The 20,646-nt window shown below is 39.3% G+C and overlaps 1 protein-coding gene across 1 annotated transcript in view; it reads left to right on the top strand.

Annotated features, from left to right (window-relative positions):
• The window catches only part of LOC136032156 (serine/threonine kinase SAD-1-like), a 124,131-nt gene that overhangs the window by 8,905 nt on the left and 94,580 nt on the right, over nt 1–20,646 (top strand). The window contains exons 2-3 of the mRNA XM_065712339.1: nt 11,130–11,224; nt 19,308–19,393. Of these exons, the coding sequence (XP_065568411.1) occupies nt 11,130–11,224; nt 19,308–19,393 (181 nt within the window). The remainder of the gene's footprint in view (nt 1–11,129; nt 11,225–19,307; nt 19,394–20,646) is intronic.

The following is a 20,646-nucleotide window of genomic DNA, read 5'->3' as shown; positions in this document are numbered from 1 at the left end:
ATTTGTAACTTCGTAATTAATTATAAATTTGTAATTGTAATTTTGATATTTGTAATTTGTAACTTACGAACGGGTGATCAGATCTTAATGAAGTTTGATATCTAGAAGAATCTTGTGCTTTAGAACTCTTATTTTAAATCCCGACCAGATCCGGTGACATTGAAGGGAGTTGGAGGGGAAAACCGGAATTCGTGGAAAACGGGAAAATCGGGTTATCTTACGAATGGGTGATCGGATCTTAATGAAACTTGACATATAGAAGAATCTTATGTCTCAGATAATCCATTTCCAATTCAAATCGGATCCGGGGACATAGAGGGTTTCAGGGGGAAACAGAAATCTTGGAAACTGGAAATCTTGGAAAACGCTTAGAGTTGAGAGATCGAGATAAAACTTGATGGGAAGAATAAGCAAAAGTTATAGATACGAGATTGACATAATTGGTACGGATCCGTTTTCTTTGGGGAAGCTGGGGGTTGTTAATTTGGAAAAATTAAAAAAATTGAGATATTTTCAACTTAAGAATGGGTGAATAGATCTTAATGAAATTTGATATTTAGAAGAAACTCATGTCTCAGAGCTCTTATTTCAAATCCTGACCAGATCTGTTGACATTCGGGGGAGTTGTAGGGGGAAACGAGAAATCTTGGAAAACGCTTATAAATGTCGTAGATTCGTGATTGACGTAACGGGGTTCCGCTCTCTTTGGGGGAGTTAGGAGGTGGGGTTCAGTGCTTTGGTGAGTTTGGTGCTTCTGGACGTGCTAGGACGATGAAAATTGATAGGCGTGTCAGGGACCTGCACAAATTGACTTGATAAAGTTGTATTCCCGATTCAACCATCTGGGGGGGGGGCTGAAGGGAGAGGAAAAATTCGAAAAATTTAGGTATTTTTAACTTAGGGGAGAGGTGGGTACAGTGGCGCACTTTCAGGTCAAAGCATCGTAACTTTGGCAAATATTAATATTTTTGGACGATTTTTAAACTGTTGTGCAGGCAGTTTATTATTCTACACTGGTGGTTTATTTCACACTTCTTCTTTGAACCAGTGTTTGATGGAGTCATGTTTTCTGACAGCCACTTTTTGCGCCATTGTTGTTGACTAGGCGGGAACTATGGCGCACCCCATCTGGAACAGTGGCGCACCCATCTGGAACAGTGGCGCAATCAAACTGCTAAGATGAATACTTCGTTTAATGAGTAAGGAAGTACAAAATAATGAACTGAAAATACCTAAAAGATGAATACTTCGTATAATGAGTAAGGAAATAAAAAATAATGAACTGAAAATAAAAGAAGAAGGCACACTAGTTAATATTGTAAGCAGTCAGGTCAATGGGGAAGACCAGTTGCCCCGCCTGTCTTTCTGTGCTACCAGAAATATTCAGAGCAGGTAGCTTCATTTCAACACTCGACTTCCTGAAAGTGTAATTTTCACTGGTCCTGATGAACTTGTAGAAAGGAACCATTCTCTTAATATACATGAGCTCAATGTCAAAGCTGGACTCAGAGAGGACTTTGCCCACGGAGTAAATTTTGTTTTTTTTTTTATCTCCCCCTTGCAAACAAGAACATAATCTCCAACACGGACTTCATCGTCACACAAAAAATCGTTTTGGTCTTCAAGGCCACAGTGGAGGCTTTCATCACTATCACAGCTACTATTGTCTTTTGTGGCACAGTCACCAAAGTCATCATCAGATGAAGAATCAGAAAACAGGGTCTTCACATGACTGTTTCTCTTGAAATTGCAGTCAAATTTAGCAAAGGATCTAACAGCACCGCCCTTTCTCTTAGGTTGGACATCCTGTTTTTTTGGCACTGGCTTTTGGACAACGGCTTTCTTTGTCTTGGGGTTAATCTTAGAAGTCTTGGCCTTTTTCTTTGCCTCCCTTTCCATGAATTCTTTCTCTAAAGCATCTTTCACTGGGGTATCCGTGGCAATAATGGTTTTCTTCCTCTTCCGAGCTCCTTCTGGCAGCTTCCTGGGGGGCGCTCTTGGGTAGGGCCTTACAGCTTCGGGTGTAACAGCGGTAGGGGAGGCAGAGCTTGGACCCGCTTCGTTATGACTATTCAATTCTTGCTCAACTTCTTTGGCCTCTGGAGCTGCGCTGGGATTAGGGTCTGGTCTGTTGGTCACAGCTGATGCGAGAAAATTGTCGTCTGTGAAAAGTAGGTGGTTAAAGGGGAAAATCCCAGTAGCAGCAAAGCCACTGACTATGTTTTTCTGTGTGAAGGAGAGTTGGAAGGCCTTTCCAACAAGTTGAGCAATGATAGAGATGCCAATTGTCTGTCCGGGGTTGCTGACCATCCAGTCATTGCAGGCGATGTTGTAGTAGTTTTTGAATGATTTGTAGACTGTTCTGTCCAGTGGCTGTAGCTTTCCACTGTTGTGGGGTGGCAAAGTCAGAACCACTATCCCATTATCTTTGCAGTACTGAATGGCCTGGATCGACACATGAGAAGAGTGGTTGTCTTCTATCAGCAATATGGGTCTCTCTTTTGTACAGCGGGCATGTTTCACAACGTGTTCAAGGACAAGCAGGAAGATGTCAGATGTCATCCATCCTTTGGCAGAACCGCTACCGCCACTGCCTGGTGGTGCACCATTCATCAACTGGGAGCCAAATATTTTCCTTGGGAAGACAAAGTAAGGTGGCAAGAAATTAACTTGAGTATTGATGGTGCAGCAGACTGTGGTCAGTTCGCCTCACTCAGCAGAAGTCACTTGGCCCACCTGTTCGTGCTGCTTGGGTGCTATCACATTTGGTGGTCTCTGCACCGTTGTTGCCCCCGTCTCATCTAAGTTATAAATATCACTAGGCTAGTTGTCATAGAACTCATTTACAGTTGTTCTGTTGAACGCCGTGGCTCTGGCCAAGCTTGTTCCCTCTGCTTTGCGGATAGACAGGTCTGGGAAGCGTTTCATATAACTGTAATACCAGTCTTTCCCTGTCATCTTTTTCTCATGCCATGTTGATGGCACCTTCAATTGCTTCATCTTTGCAATTTTGAAAGTGAATTGGCGGACGTTGAGCCGTGTTGAACCATGGTGCATTTTGCATGCCTTTATCAAATAATTGTGAAGTTGCTGTTCAAGTTCATCAGTTAACACTTGATGGACTGGACTTGGTAATTCGGCTCAAATTTTAAAGTCAGCTTTTTATCGTCCGACGCGTTGCAAGCCTTATTTACATATCAACGGAGTGTTGTCTCTGGGATCTCATATTTTTTGGCAGCAGCCCGTTGTGAAAGCTTCAATTCCAGTACCGCGTGCACGGCAAGCTTCATATGCTCTACTTCATTAGGCATTCTGCAAAAGACCAATATTTAATGTTTGGGGGATGTAGCCTTTGTTACTGAACTTGTAGCCTAACCTGAACCAAGCTTAACCTAGAACACCAGCCTAACCTGGGCAATCAAATTCCTAGATTAGTTCTACTTAGTGGTCTGAAGGGGGGGACAGGATGTCCCATGTTAGACTGGTGCGAGATCATAAGAAATTACCCAAAATCTTTGGGGGCAGAAGCCTTAAACAGGGTGATATGGAGGAGAAGTGTTCGCCAGTGTGTCGGTCTCAGGCGGCTTAAGGCTGCGACGAGTTTGTAGTAGTAGTAGTAGAAGTCAAAACTATCATATAGGCTACCTACCGCATGAAGTTTATGAATTTAAAAAATTTTGGGGTGCGCCACTATACCCTCCACCAAAATGCGCCACTGTAGCCGAAATGCCCTCTTTTATCCATTTTGTGAACCAAAATTTGAAATAATGACCGAGAGACAAACAGATGGCTGCACTATGTTTAGAAATGTTGGAGCTTCCAGATGAACTAATATTCGCCAGAATTCGGCACTATTTGTAGCCTACAAACCTTAGCAAAGTCAAAAAATATTTTCCATTTGTCCAAGATTTTATTTTTCAAAGCACTTAATCACATACCTCAAAAACTGCAATCGCCCCAAAAAATTGAAAATGGCTGACGATCATAGACCACGTGACTGCCCTCCTAGTGCGTATTTTTTTAGAATTTAATCTAATTACAGGTGGCAGTGGGATCAAGTGCGCCACTGTAGCAGACTGCGCCCCTGTACCCACCTCTCCCCTACGAGTGGGTGATCGGATCTTAATGAATTTTGATATTTAGAAGGAGTTCGTGACTCAGAGCTCTTATTTTAAATCTCGACCGGCACTAAGGCTCTGATTTTCCTTTTAAAGCGATCTATTGATTCTTAGAATTTTGCTAGAGCTCATACCATATGAGCTCTTCGCTCTTCCGACTTTGTCACAAATGCCATATGAGCTCTTTGCTCTTGTTTTATTTAATTTCTGGACGTTTTTGAATTAATGCATGTTGTCATTTTGGCTCACAAGAATTAAAACGAAATTTGCACTTTAATTTTTTTGCTAAATAGCTTTCTCATAGCTTTGATCTGAAGATTTTGATAAAACAAAGGGGTGGGGGTGGAGTTCTATTCTCCCTCCAATTGTTGGTTACTTAAAAATGCAACTAGAATTTTTATTTTTCTTACGAATGTTTTTGTTAGTAATAAATATACATAACTTACGAATTAACTTACGTAATGAACTTCTATATTTGTGTATTTTTATTACGTATCTGAGGGGGTTCGCCCCCACATCAATACCTCGCTCTTTACAATAGAGGTTAAATTTCGTTCCAATTCTTTAAGAATGATCCCTGAATCACAAAGGCTGTAGAATAAGTAGTTAAAATTACTAAAAATACTTTAGCGTAAAGAGCAAGGTATTGTGGAGGAGAAGAACCCCCTTATATACGTAATATTTTCAGTTCATTTCAAGTTTTAATGCTGCTCGTTACTTCCAGTTGAAATTTTTATTATTTATTTTCTCATTGTTTTTTAAATAATGCTAGATTTTCCTGCGCCCTCTTCATGGAAATTCTCTTCCCTCACGATGAATTCCTCCTTGGAAAGATCCTCCCATGTAACCCCATCCCCCGACCCACCCCCCACCCCAACGCAATAAAGTCCCCCTGAAAACGACTGTACGCTTCATAATAACTATTACTGTATGTAAACAATGGTCAAAGTTTGTAACTTGAAGCCCCTCCCCCTGGGCTGTGAGGGATGATGTCGTCCCCAAAGACACAGTTATTGAGTTTTCGATTAAGCTGAACAGAATGGTCATCTCAAAATTTTGATCCAGTGACTTTGGTGAAAACATGTGCGTGGAAGAAGGCCTAGGTGCCCTCCAATTTTTTTGGTCACTTAAAAAGGGTACTAGAACTTTTAATTTCCATTAGAATGAGCCCGCTCGCGACATTTTAGGACCACTGGGTCGATACGATCACCACTGAAAAAAACAACAAAAAGAAAAACAAAACAAATTAATACGCATCCATGATCTGTCTTCTGGCAAAAAATGCAAAATTCCACATTTTTGTAGATAGGAGGTTGAAACTTCACAGTAGGGTTCTCTGATACGCTAAATCTGATTATGTGATTTTTTGTTAAGATTCTATGACTTTTAAGGGGTGTTTTCCCCTATTTTCTAAAATAAGGCAACTTTTCTCAGGCTCGTAACTTTTGATGGGTAAGATTAAACTTGACGGAACTTATATATTTAAAATCAGCATTAAAATGCGATGTGAAATTTTGATGTAGCTATTGGTATCAAAATTCCCGTTTTTAAAGTTTTGGTTACTATTGAGCCGGGTCGCTCCTTACTACAGTTCGTTACCACGAACTGTTTGAAACATGTTAAAAACTTGAAGCATTTTGTCTTTGACCATGTTTGCCGACCGTTGCATGGGTTCAACCTTCACTCACTCATGTAACTAACTGCCAAATTGATTTCTTCTAGTCAGAGACGATTTCTGAAAAATATATTAAGGGTACTGGGAAGTGGAAACGAATAATTCCCAAAGTCGTGACCAGTCTTGATACACCAGAGAAGAATTTTCAACACTTGGAGCATAGTTTCGTCAATACAATATTAGTTGCCATTTTAATTTGGTTTATCAAGAAAAAGCCAATGTGGCTACATTTCAGAGAAGATCAGATATAGCTTAATGCATTGGTGCTGATCCCAACTTTTGTTTTGCAAAAAATAATCTAGTAATGACAGTTTGAACATTACATAGCAAAAAAATTGTCAGGAGTTCGTTTTGTGTTGAAAACAGGAAACTAACTGAATTGAATATTCTCTTCTTATCTGGGTTTATCAGAAATAGTGTCCTCATTTTCTATTGTCACAATATAAAGACAGCTTCAAGAGATGGTGTTTCAATTCACAATAAAGCAGATTTATCCTATTTTGAAGGAAAATTTCGACAGTGGTTCCAAAATTGCACTGTCGAATCATTGGTGCCTTTAACCTATATTATTAAAGGTAATATCTGATGCTGTTAAGAGTTGGAATTGGGCGCATTGTCAAAGTAATGAATTTAGGAGTGAGATAAGGAAGTATTATAAATTGCTTTCAACTAGTTTTCAGAATTGTTTAAGATTTTTCTCATGAAGAGTAAGTAACTTGTAAGGATTGACCTGCATCAGCAGCCATATTCCTTAACTTTATTTTTAATTTTAAGTCCTTATGTTAGACTTTTAGTATTACTTATACTGAAAGCAGGTCGTCCTCGTCTTGGGTGGGAGGGTGTCATAAAGAAAGATTTAAAGGAAATGGGAACTTTTTGGGAAGGTGTAGGCTATAGAGGGAGGCTTTGAATAGATTGGAATGGAGGAGGAGCGTGCGTAGTTGTGTTGGCCTCAGGTTGGCCTTGTGTTGGCTTGGTGCTGTTGTGAGTTGTTAGTAGTAGTAGTAGTTGTCCTACTGTAAATTTTTTTTTTTGCTCAGACAAAACTATATTCGAAAAATTTTTGCAATAAGGTTCTGCAACGATTTGCTGTGGGTTTTGACAGCTAATATTGTGATGTGATTGTAATATTTCATGGGAAACTATGCAAAATCTGGTCTACCAGTTTGGTTTCAGTGAGGTAGGATTTTAAAGCAATGTGATTTTTTTATCCTTAGCAGAAACTGTGCAAGATCACATGCAGAAAGTTGCAATTTGAAAGAAATGGTGCATTTTCAGTAGCATCGATTTATGAAAATGCAGGGAGGAAGGGGCAAAACGTATTTTTCAAAAGCTAGGGGGAGTAGAATGTTTTTTTTAAGTTTTCTCAATAAAAATTATGAAAAAGCCGTTTTTCAATGAAATCAATACTAAAATCAAATACTAAAATCAAATCAAGTATACTAAATACTAAAATCAAGTATTTTCAAAATAGGGGAGGAAGGGAGGGGGCAAAAAAATCTCCAATTGACACCACTGATCATTTTGCATAAAATTAGAAACATTACCTTTATTGTTTATTTTGAAGCTGGCGAGAATTTAGTATTAATCTGTTAATGAAAATAAATGTCCACAAGCTAAGGGATTGAAGGGAAAGAAATTGGTAGCCTAATTATTTTCAGGTTCTGTGGCTGTTTACTTTTTGAAGTATCCATATTAAAGTCTGTACAATATTTTTGCGAAAAACTCTTATAAAAATATAAAGAGGAAATTAAAAATCTAGATGTGATGTTGAATTCAAATAAGTCCACTATGCACATACCCGAATAGAGATTCCACACTAAATTGCTTTATGTAAATTCGTTTATGCCAAATTAGTGGTTGGTGCTGATTAGATGCACTAGTTTCTCGGCAACATTGTAAGAATAATAAAAATGCTATTCCTTTGAATTTAAGTTAAATAAAAAAAAACAAGTTTTTTTTAACTGAACGTAAGGAGCGACATTAAAACTTAAAACGAACAGAAATTACTTCGTATATGAAAGAGGCTGCTTCCTCATCAATGCCCCGCTCTTTACGCTAAAGTTTGACTCTTTCTCTCAATTCTTCTTTTTAAAACAGTAAAAAACTTTAGCGTAAAGAGCGGGGCGTTGATGAGGAAGCAGCCTCTTTCATACACGAAGTAATTTCTGTTCGTTTTAAGTTTTAATGTCGCTCCTTACTTTCAGCTAAAAAAAATTGCTTTTTTTATTTAATTTCTGAACGTTTTTGAATCAATGCATGTTTTGATTTTGGCTCTCCGCAGAGGAATAATTAAAACGAAATTTGTATTTTTTTTGGCTAAATGCAGTGTTCGGACTCGCCTATAAATTCCAAAAATTCCTATATTTTAATGCACTCCTATAAAATGCCTATATTTTGGCTAAAATCCTATTATTCCTATATTTTCGGCTGAAGAGCACTAAGAACATTGCTCATGATTTGCAATTTTCTGTCTTTTGGTGTAGATTAATCACAACTGTTGAACTTTTTGAACTTTACTAATGCTTTGTGTTGGGCTTAGTAAGCTGCTTCTGCCTGGGCTATGCTGTCCGAAATGAGCAAAGATCAGTATATAGGCTAGCAGTCTCTGCTTAATGAGACTGGAGTTCTTGCGACTTATGTGTTTCCTGGCTGAACGGTGGCTGGCTGATGTGAATACGGCCCAGTTATTCTAATGGGCTATTCTAAGATAGTTGCTAATCGAGGGAAGTATAATAGACGTGCACTGGGTAGGCTATATGCTACATTCTCTGATCAATCTGTCCTTTATCTATCTGGTCTTTATCCCCTTCTAAAGAAAAATGATGTTAATCAGATTCGGACTTTTTATTTCAGATATTGTAAATTTTTACTTTATCTCCCCCCTTCAATGGTAAGATAATTCGTAAATTTGATGTCCCTGATATAAGTGCAAAGTTGGCCCTCCTGCATGGAAGATTGTCGGAATCAGCTTTTTATCGTTTATCGCCTCATCATCCTTTGGTCCGTCTGTTCGGTTAATCTCATTGTAGCATAGTGTTTTTATGGCACTTGGTATTAACCAAGTGACATATAGCAATCGCAAATTCCGTCGGTCTGTCTGTCTGTCGGTCCTGGTTTTGCTACTTTAGGCACTTCCAGGTAAGCTAGGACGATGAAATTTGGCAGCCGTATCAGGAATTGGACCAGATCAAATTAGAAATTAGTTGCTTTCCCGATTTGACCATCTGGGGGGGAGTTTGGGGCCCGTTAATTCAGAAAAAAAAGAAAAATGAAGTATTTTTAATATACAAACGGTTGATCAGATCTTAATGAAATTTGATGTTTGGGAGGATATCGTGTCTCAGAGCTGTTATTTTAAATACCGACTGGATCTGGTGACATTGGGGGAGTTTGGAGGGGGAAACCTAAAATCTTGGAAAACACTTAGAGTGGAGGGATTTGGCTGAAACTTGGCGGGAAAAATAAGCACAAGTCCTAGATACATAATTGACATAACCAGAACGGATCCGCTCTCTTTGGGGTGGTTGGGAGGAGGGGGTTGATTCTGAAAAATTAGAAAAAATTAGGTATTTTTAACTTACGAACGGGTGATCGGATCTCAATGAAATTTGATATTTAGAAAGATATCGGGTCTCAAAGCTCTTATTTTAAATCCCGACCAGATCTGGTGACATTGGGGGGAATTTGGGGGGACCTGAAATCATGGAAAACGCTTAGATTGGAGGGATCGGGATGAAACTTGGTAATTTATGTGATCAGGCATCCCACGCCATCTACCACAGATCTGATCCCGAGGACTTCCGAATCCTATATTTGGCCTATATTTGGACCTGGGAAATCCTATAAAAATAGGACAGAGCCTATAATTTGAAACGAACCGACCTGTCCGAACCCTGTAAATGGCTTTTTCATAATTTTGATCGAATGATTTTGAGAAAAAAAGAGCGGAGTAGGAAGCCTAGTTGCCCTCCGATTTTTTGGTTAATTAAAAAGGCAACTAGAACTGTTAATTTTTTACGAATCTTTTTATTAGTAAAAGATTTACGTAACTTATAAATTAGCTTACGTAAAGAACTTTTGTATTCTCATATTTTTATTACATATATGAGGGGGTTCGCCCCCTCGTCAGTACCTCGCTCTTTACACTAAAGCTTAAATTTTGTCCCAATTCATTAAGAATGACCCCTGAATCACAAAAGCCGTAGAATAAATAGTTGAAATTACTAAAAATACTTTAGCGTAAAAAGCGGGGTATTAGGAGGAGGTGAGCCCCTCATATGGATAATAATTTCTGTTTGTTTTAAGTTTTAATGCTGTTCCTTACTTCCAGCTGAAAAACTTTTTCATATTTATTTTTTCATTGTTTTTTTAAATAATGCTAGTAAATCCTGCGCTCCCTTCATGAAAATTTTCTTCCCCCATGACAAATTATCGATGGAAAGGTCCCCCAGCATACCCCCCTCTTCTCAACCCCTCCCCCAACCAAAAAAATCCTCCTGAAAACGCCTGTACACTTCCCAATAACCATTACTATATGTAAGCACTTGTCAAAGATTGTAACTTGTTGCCCCTCCCACGGGGACTGTGGGGAGTACGTCGTCCCCAAAGACATAGTTATAAGGTTTTTCGACTACGCTGAATAAAATGGCTAACTCAGAATTTTGATCCGTTGACTTTGGTAAAATAATTAGCGTGGGAGAGGGCCTAGGTGCCCTCCAATTTTTTTTGTCACTTAAAAAGGACACTAGAACTTTTCATTTCCGTTAGAATGAGCCCTCTTGCAACATTCTAGGACAACTGGGTCGATACGATCACCCAAGGGAAAAAAAAAAAAAAACAACAACAAATAAACACACATCCGTAATCTGCCTTCTGGCAAAAAATACAAAATTCCACATTTTTGTAGATAGGAGCTTGAAACTTCTACAGTAGGGTTCTTTGATATGCTGAATCTGATGGTGTGATTTTGGTTAAGATTCTATGACTTCTAGGGGGCGTTTTCCCCTATTTTCTAAAATAACGCAAATTTTCTCAGACTCGTAACTTTGGATGGGTAAGACTAAACTTGATGAAACTTATATATTTAAAATCAGCATTAAAATGCGATTCTTTTGATGTAGTTATTGGTATCAAAATTCCATTTTTTAGAGTTTTTGTTACTATTTAGCCGGGTCGCTCCTTACTACAGTTCGTTACCACGAACTGTTTGATCAAAAAGTTTGTTTAATTTTTTGTCTTATATGGGAAAACAACGATCTCGAAATTCCTTAGTTTACGCTTTTAGGTTTAGACACCGTAATATTGCTCAGTAAATAACACTATTGTTTTTTCAGGACTTGTAAAGCTTGGGATCCACTGTGTCTCATCCAAAAAGGTGGCCATCAAGATTATAAATAGGGAGAAACTTAGCGATTCTGTCCTTCAAAAGGTAAAGATTGATTATTTGTGTCTCCTGGCCCTCCAGACACCTCCCCCCCACAAAGAAACGCCAACATAACCGTTTTTACCGGTTGTCAAATAAGAAATATTTTGTTTCGTATTTTGAAATGAAATTAGTTTTTTTTTAGATTAATTTTTCTCTTGCATAAGATAAACTGACGTAAATTATTTGTTTTATGTTTAGTTGTACTTTTTGACATTGATTATCGCAAGAGGTTCCAGTTGCTTATTGCGTATCCAAAAAACGGTGTTTATTGGCACTGCACTGTCTAAAAGTTTAATTTTATAACTATTGATTATTAGTATAGTTTTTAGTCATGTTTAATATTAATTTATAACCCACTACTATCAACTCAGTGTTGCACCAAACCGCCTGAGGTCAACACAGCTCTGCGCGCTGCTCCTCTGTGCCAATCTATTTCCTTTAAATTCTCCCTTACGACCTCTTCCCGCTGATTTGGGGACGACCTACTTTTCATTTGACCCTATATGGATAACCGAAAAGAACAATCTTTGGCAATCCGCCATTCTTCATATGCAAGACGTGTCCAACCCATCTCAACCTTTCTCTCGTTTATAGCCCTAAAAAGAGGAATGGAACCTCATTTTTCATGCAGCTTGTTGTTTAATGTAATGATTAGGTAAATGAGCACCCAGAATTATTCGTAGACAATTTTTCTTGAAAACATCTAACAAATTCTCCTCTGTATTCCAAAGCACCCACGTTTTAGAATCATGCTTGACCACTTTCACTACTGTAGCTTCCAGTATTCTAGTCAAGGTTTGTAGACTTATCTTCTTCTTCTTAAATTTCTTTTTAAGTGGGAAAAAACACACCGACCCTTAGCTATTCTACTTCTTGAATCATCACTGCATAAACCATCTTTACTAATAGTACTGCCCAGGTTACTGAAGCTATCCACTTGAACGATTTGCCCATTGCCCAACATCACCTCTTCACTTCCATTTATTCCTAGTCTAAGTAAATTAGTCTTCTTAACATCAATTTTCATATGTATTCTTGGATCCTGAACTCTCAAAACCTCCAAGAATTTATTTATTATGCTAAAATTTTAGATTATCGACACAATTTAAGTCTAGGAGAGTTTTACCTTCCCATTTGATCCCATGCTTTCCTGAAGCCGTTGCCACGTTTCTTAGGACAAAGTCCATGAAAGCGATCCATATAAATGAGGACAAAACCCTGCTTAATCATTGGCTGATAGAGTTTTTTAAAATTTGTTCCCTGGAGTATATTGATAGCGAACTACTTTATTTTAGGGACATTTTATTTTGCAACGGGTATCCTGTAAAACTTGTTAATGAAATAATAAGGAAAATCCAGATTAAGCATGAAAAAGGTAAGAAAAAAAAAAGGTTTTCAACTTTATGGCCCTATAATTTCCAGTAGATACATTTCATTACCTTACATAGCAATGCTTGGGGAGAAAAATAAACGAACCTTATTGAAACATAATAAATCAACTTGTTTAAACCAATCAGACCATTGAGTAACTTTTTAAATTCTAGAAAAGATATAATGCGCAACAGTTTGGCAAGTGGAGTGTATAGCATTCTTTACTCTTGCGAACAATTTCACGTCGGTCGAACACACCATTAATTTATGGAACGTTTTATTGGGCACCGGAAATCAATAGATAATGCTCTAAAATTTACAAAACCTCCAGAAAGTTTCAATTCAGCTTTAGCAGAACATATATTTTTTAATCCGGACCATTTTGTGCAGCTCGTGGAGGTAACAGCCATTTCCAATGATAAAGGTTTCACTCATGGGCTCTTGAAGCATTAGAAATAAAAAAACAACACATTTTGCAGGTTTATCAACATTATCAGGTATTGCGAAATATCCCAGGGGTTAGTTCAAGTAACAAACCTAAGCAAATAGCAGGATCAAAAGCTTTGCATAAAATTATGTCGCAATATTCCTATTTCAATTCATATTTAAAAATTTTCAATCCACTTACTTTTGTCGTTTGATGACGGTAGCTACAAATTGTAAATGTTAAATAATTGTATAGTATATATTTTAGGTTATTCTATTTTAGTGTTATATACATGTATGTTTTAGTTATATTTTTTCTTTTTTTTTTATATTCTACGCTGAAGACGCCGTATTAAGTAAGGGCGAAATATTCGCTCGGTTTTTGTTGGTTTTCTTCGTTTTCATTTACTGGCCATAGACCCGTTTGTCGTCTTTATATTCATTTCTTTGTGCCTTTTTTTATTTATGACATAAATCTTCATGATTAAATACTTTAATTGTGAATAATATTGCTCAGGAGATTATGAGCACCAGTTGAGCATCTTTTATTCACCATTGTGGTCATTATGTTTGGAATATACAACTTAATTATGTGAAGGATTCTCCTCGTCTTTCTGCTTTCGTGTCACTTGCAAAGAAATTCGTTCTAATTAATCCGAATTAAGTTTGGTAAATAACCCACTCTATGTTGTCACTAAATTCAAATGTTTGTTTCCCATTTTGTTTTTCTAGCATTTGACCTGTATTGTATGATTCATTACTGTCAGTCTTCTTGGCCTGGGAAGTGTGCGTATTTTTTTTTTTTTTCAATGAATGTATTTCTATTTCTAAAATAATACACAGATGCAGAGAACAAATGCTATCAAGATCAAATAAGTTTGACTTCAGTTGCTTAACATCGTTTGTGACGTTTTCATGACTGGTCAACCAAGTTGACTTAGGAATAATATCATCAGACAAAGTTTTTTCGTCGCCAAACCACCAGTTGTAAAACCACCACCTTTCTGAAGTATTTTAAAAACTCCCCTTTGTTTTTGTGCTTCAGCTGAAAAACATTTTCAAGGCTGGCCATGAGTCAGCCATGAGTTATTCAAATCCTTATTCCAAGGTTGACACAATTCCTGATCGGTATCAAATTCATTTCAGTTCTCCAAAAAAGAATTTTTGATTTTCACATTATTCTCACTTAATTTACCCCCTTATTGCAAATAGATGACTTCATACCAGGGATTAGTGATAAGGGAACATTTATGGATACTAGTAAGGGGGATGGTCAGACTCCCTTTCGTCTTTGTTGATATGAACTAGAGACGTTTGGGATGTAGTAGGTCAAAAACAGTAGTCAAAGAATGAAGACAGACCTACTGCTAAATATTTACGAGTATTATATTACGTAAAAGTATTTACGAGTGTAATATTATATTATAAATATAAATATCTCTCTCAGCTGCATAATGGTAATTAGAGGGAAGAAAATCTAATAGCAATCTGAGTCTTGTGCTCTCTTTATTGACGTCACAGTTCATTTGATGAATGAGTAGCCAAGAGTAATTATGTCTGTAGGATTTAATCGCTTATATTTTTGAGGTTAGTTGTAATGTTGTCTATTGAATAGGTTTATTAACCCAGGCTACCTACAAAAAAACATAACATGAAACTTCCATACAACGTAATATAAAAATACTACATCTTCCTTCTCATAATAAAAAGCAACATAATAAACTTCCAAAACACTTTAACTTCAAGAGTGGTCCACTGAAGTCTTGGCTTGGTTCACTTCACTGAGTCTTTGGCCGCGTTGAGGCCGCAGCTTTTCATACTTTTATGTAATATAAAAATACTACATCTTCCTTCTCATAATAAAAACAACATACTAAACTTCCAAAACACTTTAACTTCAAGGGTGGTCCACTAAAGTCTTGGCTCGGTCCACTTCACTGAGTCTTTGGCCGCGTTAAGGCCGCAGCTTTTCATATTTCTTTTCACTTCACTCTTTTTACAGGTTTAGCTTCAGGGGTCCTCTTACTATTCGACCATAACGCGTGCGTAGCTGCAATGGTGTTTTGCTGGTACCCTGGGGCTGAGATACGGTGGCCGTCTCGTTGGGGCTCGGGCTGGCCTGCTGACCGTCCCGCAGTGGCAATGGGGACATGAACAGGTCTGGCTGTGAAGCTGAGGGTGGTGACTCAATAGCCGTTTCTGTTGTTGGTGGTGCTGCTTCATCGCTTGTCTCACTGACACGGCTCAAACCTTGCTGGCTTTGATGTGGACGGGCTGTGAGATGTTTACGGTTTCTCCTTAGTACGGAACCTTCGTTGGTACGTACCCGGTAGGATCGTGGCTGTCCTGCATGGGATAGCACAACAGCCTGACTCCATGGTCCGTCGGGTGTCTTCTGTACGTAAACCGCGTCTCCAAGGGTGAGCTGTTTCAGTGATATAGCTGATTTGTCATGATACAGCTTTTGGCGTTTCTGCATTTTAGATCTTCGTCGGGTGAACTGTGTGGTCGGAATGACTTTCTTCTTGAGGTGTTGTGAGGTGCACGGCAGGATGGATCTTAGCTGACGCGACATTAGGAGCTGGGCTGGTGACGCGAACCCGTTGACTGGTGTATTCCTATACTCTAGTATACCCAGGAAGGGGTCTTTTCCGTTTTCTGTCGCTTTCGTCATGATGTTTTTTGAGATTTGTACCGCCTTCTCGATCAGTCCGTTGGATTTTGGGTATCCTGGGCTGGACGTGGTTAGTGAGATTCCCCACGTCTTGGCAAAATCGGTGAATTCTCTCGATGTGGACTGAGGTCCGTTGTCTGACATTAGCTGAGACGGTATGCCGTGTCGGGCGAAATGGGCCTTGAGTTTCGTGATGACTGCACTGGATGAGGTCGTCGGAAGCTTGTCGATTTCGAAAAAAACGGCTGTGGTAGTCGACGGTTACCAAGAAACTGGCGCTTTTCCATTCGAAGAGATCGGTCGCAACCTTTTGCCACGGCAGCGTCTCGATGTTGTGGTTTATCATCGGTTCCTTTGAATTGCTTGGCATGTTGTTGGCGCATGTTTGGCACTTCGTTATGTACCGCTCGACGTCTGCGTTGAGTCCTGGCCAATATACCAGCATTCTGGCTCGTTGTTTTGTTTTCTCGATTCCGAGATGGGCTGCGTGTAACTGCTGCAGTGTAGCTGCCTGCATATTCTTGAGGATGATCAGCCTTTCTCCTTTGAGTAGGATGCCTTTTTCGAAGGAGAGTTCATGCTGCAAGTTCCAGTATGCTAGGATGTTGGTTGGGCAGTTTTTTCTTGCACTCGGCCACCCCGCTTGGACCGTTTTGATCAGGGTACTCAGTTCTGAATCTTTTGTTGTTTCCACCCAGATCTCTTCGAGCTTCTGGTCACTGGCAGGTAGGTTTCGTACAACTTGGTGTACGTAGACATCTAGACTTTCTTCCAGTGTTGGATCCGCATCGCTCAGGTGTAGGCGGGATAGAGCATCGGCTACAGGAATTTCTGAGCCCGGTCGGAACTTCAGGCTAAGGTCATAAGGCTGGAGCTGGAGCATTAATCTCTGTACTCGGGGTGGGGCCTTGTGGATAGGGTTTGCCATCACCGTTTTGAGTGGGCGGTGGTCAGTAGTAACTTCGACATGCCGGCCATAGAGATAATGGTGGAAATGTTTGCAGCCAAATACGATGGCTTACAGCTCTTTTTCTAGCTTGGAATATTTCTGCTCTGTTTTGCTGAGCGATCTCGATGCGTAAGCTGTGACTTTCCCCTCCAAGACCAGGTGTGCACCAAGTCCGTGGCTAGAGGCGTCAACTATGAGTTCCACGTTGTTACTCTTGTGGTTGAAGAACGGGGTGTTGGATACTATGGAGCTCTTCAAGTCTTCTAGGATTTGTGTGTGTTCCTCTTCCCAGATGAACGGGTCTGCTTTAGTCAGGTCACGGAGTTTTTTGTTCTTTGTTGAGAGACTTGGTATGTACTTGGCTAAGTAATTGATCATCCCAAGAAGTGTTTGGAGTTCTTCTCGGCATGATGGGCTTGGCATGTTGTTTATGGCACGGATCTTATCGGGGTCTGGCTGCATTCCTTCGGAGCTTATGACGTGTCCGAAGTACTTTACTCTGGATACTGAGAACTCGCACTTCTCTTCGTTGAATCGGATGCCCTTGACAAGGGCGCGTTCCAATATTGCTGCTAGGCGTTTGTCGTGTCCTTCTTGGGTGTCCCCATACACAATCATGTCATCAATGATGATTTCGAATCCTTCTAGGCCTTCAAAAGCGTCTTCCATTTGCCGCTGAAATTCATCTTGGGCTGAGATGATTCCAAAGGGCATTTGCTTGAAACGGTATCTCCCATAGATCGTGCTGAATGTCATGAGATAAGAAGAGTCGTCAGACAGCAGAATGGACCAGTAACCGGATCGGGCATCAAGTTTGGTGAATACTTTGGCTCCGTGTAGCTTCGAGGTGACATCGTCCAGAGTGGGAATCGGGTAGTGCGGTCGCTTGATGGACTTATTTAGATCAACTGGATCTATGCACAGTCTTATGGAGCCGTCCTTCTTTTCTACCATTACCATTGAGTTAACCCATTCGGTCGGGGTCACTACTTTTTCTATGATACCTAGGCTTTCTAGGCGACTGAGCTCTGTCTTGAGCTTATCCTGCATAGCGGCGGGGACTCGTCGGGCTGGGTAGACGGTTGGCGTAGCGTTATCCTTTAGGTGTATGTTGCATTCTCCGTCCAGCTTTCCAATTCCTCTGAATACTTCTTTGTACTTTTCCTTCAGGTGCGGTACTTGGGAGGTTGCTACGTCTATGTTTAGGACTAGCTTGATCAGGTCCAGGTTGAGGCTAGAACGGTAGCCAATGATTGGGGAGGATGAGGTCTCGACTACGTAGAACTGCTGCGTGCTGCTCACGTTGTCTTTGTACCTACAGGATAGTTCACAGACTCCTGTTACTGGGATCCGTGCTCCACAATAGCTTGTGAGGTGCTTATTGGTGGGTTTCATGGTGGGCTTGGCGTGATGAGGTCAAAATACTTCTTTGGGATGATATTCACCTGGGCTCCTGTGTCGATCTTAAATTGTACAGGGAACTGGTTGTTGATAGTCAGTGGAATAACTGCTTCGTCTTTGTTCTTACTTTGCTCGATGGAGTAAAGGAAAACAGTTTCGTCGCTGGGGTTTGTATCTGCGGCGTCTTCATCAACTGCACTGACTGTCTTACTTCGACAGACCCTGGCAAAGTGGTTGGTCTTTTTGCATATGGAGCAGGTTTTCCCCTTTGCAGGACAGATGTGTGAGGGGGAGTATGTTCCGCCACAGAAGTAGCATGCTTTACTCTTGGAGCCGCTTGCTTCTGTTTGTTTGTTTCTACCACTGTTCCGGTTTTGGTAGCGGAATATAGCGTCGATCTCTTGTTTGATAGGGGCTGGTCTCGTTCCGTTGAATGTCTTGAGTTGAGCCTGGGTCGCTTCATGGCTTCTGCACATAAAGGTTGCTTTATCCAGTTTGAGTTCATCACCTTCAGCCAAGAACTTTTCACGCACGTTTTGGTTTTGGATTCCACATACTATTCGGTCCCGAACCATTTCATCTGGGTCTGAGTAGGAGCATGGTTTCACTAATGTCTTTAGATCTGTGATGTATTTTTCCACAGTCTCTGTGTCGTTTTGGTCTCGCTTCTGGAACAGGTATCGTGCAAAAACTGTGTTCTTCTGAGGTGAAGCATATGCTTTGAATTTAGCGAGGTAAGGTTCAATTTTATGCAGCTCTTCAGGCGCGACGTTGAAGGTGTTGAATATTTCCCGACCTTTTGCTCCAGCCCAGATGAGTAGGTAGGCACACTGTACTTTTTCTGTTTTGCCTGAAAGTGGCCCTGCAAACATCAGCTTAGCGTGTTCTTCAAAGCGGTCCCATTCCTTTGAAAGGGAGTTGACCTCCCAGTTTATTGATGGCTGAAGGACGTCCATTGTTATTCAGATCCCACTTCTGACACCATGTAATGTTGTCTATTGAATAGGTTTATTGACCCAGGCTACCTACAAAAAAACATAACATGAAACTTCCATACAACGTAATATAAAAATACTACAAGAACTTCAGGGAGCAACTGGATTGTTTTTTTTTTTCATTGTGAGGTAGTTAGAGAGCCTCCTAGTGGAAAAGTACTTTTCCTCAATTCTAAAGCCTAAAGTAACAAGTCTATAATTTATGTTGCTGATTGTTTGACCTCATTATTCATTTCAAACATTTAAAGTACAAAAGGCCCCTTTTTTCAGGTTGAAAGAGAAATAGCCATAATGAAACTAATAGAACATCCCCATGTTCTTGGATTGTATGATGTTTATGAAAATAGGAAGTATTTGTAAGTATGTTAATGAATGTAAAATAAGCTAAACCTTCATTTTTTTTCATTTTGGATCTGCACATTGATTTTGGCAATATAGGATTCATTTCCGTTTGACTTTTTAAATTTCTGTCAGTCTAAGTCGTAAGCTTAGTTTTTCTAGTCATTGATTGCTTTTTTTTAATCTTGATATAAAAATAAGTCGCGCAACCATAGTATAGGAAACTGGACGCCTATGGTGTGGACTGAGAGCCCTCTAGCTTGAATTGGGTATTATTGCCTGTCTGCATTCATCTCTAGGAAGTCGTAATTTACCCAAGTGAGCTCTTGACCTGAGTTAAATTTCACAGGTATACAAATTGAAATCTAGTTTTTTTTTTATAATCGTATTAAACTGCAGAGTAAAATCTATTGTGGTAATTACCCGATTGGATTTTGTTTATTGAATATTACCACCGTAAGTGCAGTTATGGAATGATGGACGACTCGAAAATTATTCTTCATCCAATTTTTGAACTTAATGTCTCGATCGATGGTATCAAAGTAGAGTCAGTAATTGCTAAGTCGACAAGATTTTTCACTCATGATACCATTCTAAAGGTAAAGGAGGTTTTACATCAGGTGCTAGAAATTGGAAGACGTTTAATTAGATGTCGAAAAGACAATGGAAACATCTTTGACATTTATAAGTGGTTCTCAACGGCATCGAAGGAAAAAACGTAAGATCCTGAAGTTTGTGATGTACTAATCATGTGAAATTCCAACAATTGGAGATGCGATCGGTGTAACGTTAGCCTATCGAATGAATGAACTTCTGCTTTACGCTAACTTTTTTTTTTACTGTTTTTAAAAGTAAAGTTAAGAAAAAGAGTCAAACTTTAACGTTAAAAAGCGGGGCGTTGATGAGGAAGCAACCCCTTTTACATACGAAGTAATTTCTGTTCGTTTTAGGTTTTAATTTCGCTCCTTACTTTCCATTAAAAAAACTTTTTTTTTTATTATTTAATAACAGTATAAAATGCCACAGCAACGCTCAAACCGATAAACGGGCAACCAAGTAAATAAATGGAACATTAATGGTGATCTAATAAACAAAAGACCTATTCTTGAGATTAGGCTTCAGAATCATATTTTGTGTTTACAAGAACATTTCCTGACTATCCCAAGTCTTGGTTTACTATACCTAATATACATACATACATAATATGTATAATATACATTGTAAAAATTTTTCAATTCCAGTTAAACGTAGTGCTTCTAAAGGCAGAGCT

The sequence above is a fragment of the Artemia franciscana genome, chromosome 10, assembly GCF_032884065.1.
Source record: "Artemia franciscana chromosome 10, ASM3288406v1, whole genome shotgun sequence".
NCBI lineage: Eukaryota > Metazoa > Arthropoda > Branchiopoda > Anostraca > Artemiidae > Artemia > Artemia franciscana.
The sequence above is the reverse complement of the archived record's forward strand: the minus strand, read 5'-3'. Positions and strand labels throughout refer to the sequence as shown.